This window comes from Myotis lucifugus, unplaced genomic scaffold (genome assembly GCF_000147115.1).
Source record: "Myotis lucifugus unplaced genomic scaffold, Myoluc2.0 scaffold_29, whole genome shotgun sequence".
Lineage (NCBI taxonomy): Eukaryota > Metazoa > Chordata > Mammalia > Chiroptera > Vespertilionidae > Myotis > Myotis lucifugus.
This window is the reverse complement of record NW_005871077.1, coordinates 8,872,042-8,876,032: the sequence shown is the minus strand read 5'-3', so window position 1 is coordinate 8,876,032 and position 3,991 is coordinate 8,872,042. Positions and strand designations below refer to the sequence as shown.

The window sequence follows — 3,991 nt, the reverse complement described above, 5'->3', positions numbered from 1 at the left end:
TATATCTCAAGAAAACAGAAATATCAATCAGAAAGGATATATGCACCCCTATGTTAATAGCAGCACAATTTACAATAGCTAAGATTTGGAAACAGCCTAAGTGCCCATCAGCAGATGAGTGTATTAGAATACTGTGATACATCTACACAATGGAATACTGCTATAAAAAGGCAGGAACTCCTGTCATTTGCAACAGCATGGATGGGCCTGGAGAGCATTATGCTAAGTGAAATAAGTCAGTCAGAGAAAGATAAATATCACATGATCTCACTCATTTGTGTAATATAATGAACAAAAATATATCCAGAGACAGAGAAGCATTGATCAGACCATCAAACCTCAGAGGGAAGATAGGGGAGGGTGGGGGGAAAGGGGAGAGATCAACCAAAGGACTTGTATGCATGCATATAAGTCTAAACAATGGACACAGACATTAAGGGTGTGAGGGCACTAGCAGGGGGATGGGGGGACAATTGGGAGATAAGGACACATATGTAATACCTTAATCAATAAAGAGAAAAATAAAGATCTAAATAAGAGAGAGAAAGAGAGAGAGAGAGAGAGAGAGAGAGAGAGAGAGAGAGAAAGAAAGAAAGAAAGAAAGAAAGAAAGAAAGAAAGAAAGAAAGAAAGAAAGAAAGAAAGAAAGAGTTACAGTATAAAGTATAGGGAAGCATGGGAAACTTGGTTAGAAAATTTGTAAGAAGGAAATTCCAAAAAGAGAAGTTGGCTGAAGGCAGCCTGCCCCTGTTTCTGGGAATTTCGACTTAGGGGAGTTGGCCAAGGCGGCTGCCCCTAATTGTTCCTTGATCTTTCCAAACAAGTCTGTGCATGTGAGGACCCTTGGGTGTTTACCAGAATCTTTATGCTTAATCTTTAGGTGTCCTTGCTTAAAGGACACTGAAGACACATTTGTCCTCCCAAGATTACTTACTCTACTGATTGTATCTAAAAGATAAACTTTATCTCAAACTGCTGTTACAATAAAAGCCTGAAGAGGCACGTGAACAGGGCTGTCTGGTTCCTTTCGCCAGGCAGCCCCTTAGCTCTCTGTTTCACAGCAATCCCGTGTCAGAGTAATCATTCATCCATTGCTCAGGGTCTGCTGGTCAGCTCTGGCAACAAAGTATTAACTGTTATAATAGATGCATGTATGAACTGCTATAAGCTCTAGATGCCTTCACTATAATAATTATGACTACAAGGAGTGAGCGCAACTGGGATGGTGGTGGGTGAATATCCTTGCAGTCTGTCTTAGCCACCCACTGCCCCACAACCTTCAGGGTCTCTGTCTGACCTGGAGGTGGTGCTGCTTCTCTGTGGGATTGGTTGTTTCCCCAAATGCAGAAAATAAAACCTCAGTGGGCAGACCAGAGCAGCATTAGGGTGAAAGCTCCTGCTCTGGTCCAGGTTTGCTCACCAGCAGAGCTTGCTTCCATACCAGAGGTGGTGGCATCACTAAAGGCTGTCTGATGGGGATGGGCCACCCAGTGCTTCAGCAACCCTGTGAGCATGTTTGAGGTGCTGCTTTCAGCAGGGAGTGAGGCCCCTCACCTGCCTCTAGAGACAAACGTAGTTTGACATCACCCTTTCTTGCTGGCCTGTCAGTGTACTAGTATATGTCTAATCAATGAATTCAGAAAGTTCCAGGTGCCATTGAAGAGACTCAGCCATGGAAGGCAAACCCTTGGTGATATCAACACAGAGGTGATGCCTGGGGTCCCCACCCAGATGTTCTGCTCAGCCTTCAGCAGTCATATCCTGGTGATGTTGAACCAGAAGATGGGTACCCTGGTCTCCCTGGAACCCAGCAATGTGGCCAGTGACATCAGCAAGCCCATTCTCATTACTAAAGTTCTTCTCAGGCAGGACGAGTCTCCCAAGTTTTTGCAAAAACCTGGTGACATTTGTGTCTCAAGAAGCTGGAAACAGTGCAGCCCTCCTTGCCATGGCCATGAAGGACAGAATAATTGAGCAGCTGAAGGCCTTGAAGGAGGTATATACTAGGTGTGGTGACCCTGGAGTTAGAAGCTACACCTGCAGTTTAGCAGAGCCAATTAGAAACTGAGACACTCTCTTGATTTGAAGAACTTCCTACAGTCAGTCAGGAGGAACTCTCTCTAGCTCTAGCTCTGGAAACCAGAAGAGATGTGCATGTCTCCCACAGACTTTTTGTTGGCCTCTGACACCATCCATGAATGGAGGGAGGATGTGGACTACGTGTTGGGAGAGTCGTAAATCATTCTCATCAGGGTCCAACTTGGTGCATATATTTGATAATTGAAAGAATGAGTAATGACCCTCAATATTTAGTACCAGCTTTTGGAGAAAATTGTTTTTGAATTAAAAATAAATATTACTGCCAGGCCAGTGTTGCTCAATGGTTAAACGTTGACCTATGAACCAGGAGGTCACTGTTCAATTCCGGTCAGGGCACATGTCCAGGTTGCAGTTTCGATCCCCAGTGTGGGGCATGCAGGAGGCATCCAATCAATGATTATCACCTTCCCTCTATGAAATCAATTTTAAAAATCTATTTTAAAAAATAAGTATTACTATATATTGTGATTAAATTTTTAAATAATATATGAATAACTACTATGTTATGAGAAGTCACTATGTGTAAAGAATATACATAATACCTCTTTTACTCTTCAAAACACCCTCCTGAGATAAGTACTATAAGCAAGTTAACGAAACTGAAGCTTTCAGGGTATTTGAGGTCATAATAGGAGACAGTAGTCTTTATTTGGAGGCAAAAACACTTCCCTAGTGAGACTGCAAGAAACACATAAATAATCCAGCCTGGAGAAAGGTCACCTATGAAGTTAGAGGCAGGGTTAGCGGGGACACCTTAAAAACCAATTGCTCTGAAAATCTTTAACAAGTCTGGATAAGTACCACAGGTAAAGTGATGCTGAAAGCAGATAAGACAACTCTTCTGCAGCAGGAGCCAACCTTGAACCTATTGTTGTTAAGTACATTTTATTAGGCATTGTACTACATTCATTCCCTGCAACTGGGAAATTGAGAGCTCCTCGAAAGACAGGAAACACAGGCCAAAGGGCATTTAGGAAGATCACAGAGCAGCAGGCAGGAATCAATAGCACTTAACAGAGTCCAGAAGAATCAATGACTGCAAGACTTTAGCACTCTTGATTAACAGTGCAGTTCCTGTGGGGTTTGCCCAGAGTAGTGCAGGTGGTCACAAACACCAATTTTTAAAGAATCAGGAGAATAATACTGAACTGCAGAATGAAATAGATTGTCAAGGACAACTTTTCTAAGCAGGGATGCCAGCAAAGGCCGACCATTTGGTCACTTGTGTATGATTTGAGAGATCCAGAGAAGCATTCTTCCCTCTGGGCCTGAAATTACCACAATCTATTCTCTGGGTTAAATTATTTCCTGCTCTGTGTTACTATGAGACATTTCAAACATATACAAAAGCAAAAAGAATAGTATAATAACCCCCCACATACGCATCACCCAACTTCCACATTTACTAGTTCATGACCAAACTCATTCATCTTTACCTATTGGTCCCCTCCCCACCCATTCAAACTCTACTAGATTAGTATGGGGCAAATCTTAGACATAACAATATGATTTTATATGTAAACTAGAGGCCCGGTGCACAAAAATTTGTGCACTCGGGGGGGAGGGGGGTCCTTCAGCCCAGCCTGTGCCCTCTCGCAGTCTGGGAACCCTCAGGAGATAACGACCTGCTTGCTTAGGCCTGCTTCCAGGTGGCACAGGGAAGGCCCAATCCCTAGGTGCAGTCCCTGGTCGAGCTCAGAGCAGGGCTGATTGGGGAGTTGGGGCGCCGCCCCCTGTCATGCACAGAGCAGGGCGGATCGGGAGGTTGCGATGCCACCCTCAGTCACACTCAGGGTAGGGCCGATTGGGGGGTTGGGGCACCGGCCCCTGTCACACTCAAGGCAGGGTCGATGGGGAGGTTGCGGCGCCACCCCCTGTCACACACAGAGCAG

At 44.5% G+C, this 3,991-nt stretch overlaps 1 protein-coding gene across 1 annotated transcript; it reads left to right on the top strand.

The window, feature by feature from the left end:
• Positions 1-1,671: 1,671 nt before the first annotated feature.
• PSMG3 (proteasome assembly chaperone 3) lies at positions 1,672-2,067 on the top strand. Its single transcript, XM_014453994.1, is given in 3 exon segments — positions 1,672-1,696; positions 1,699-1,873; positions 1,875-2,067. Coding segments are annotated over 3 exon segments (393 nt in total).
• Positions 2,068-3,991: the final 1,924 nt, after the last annotated feature.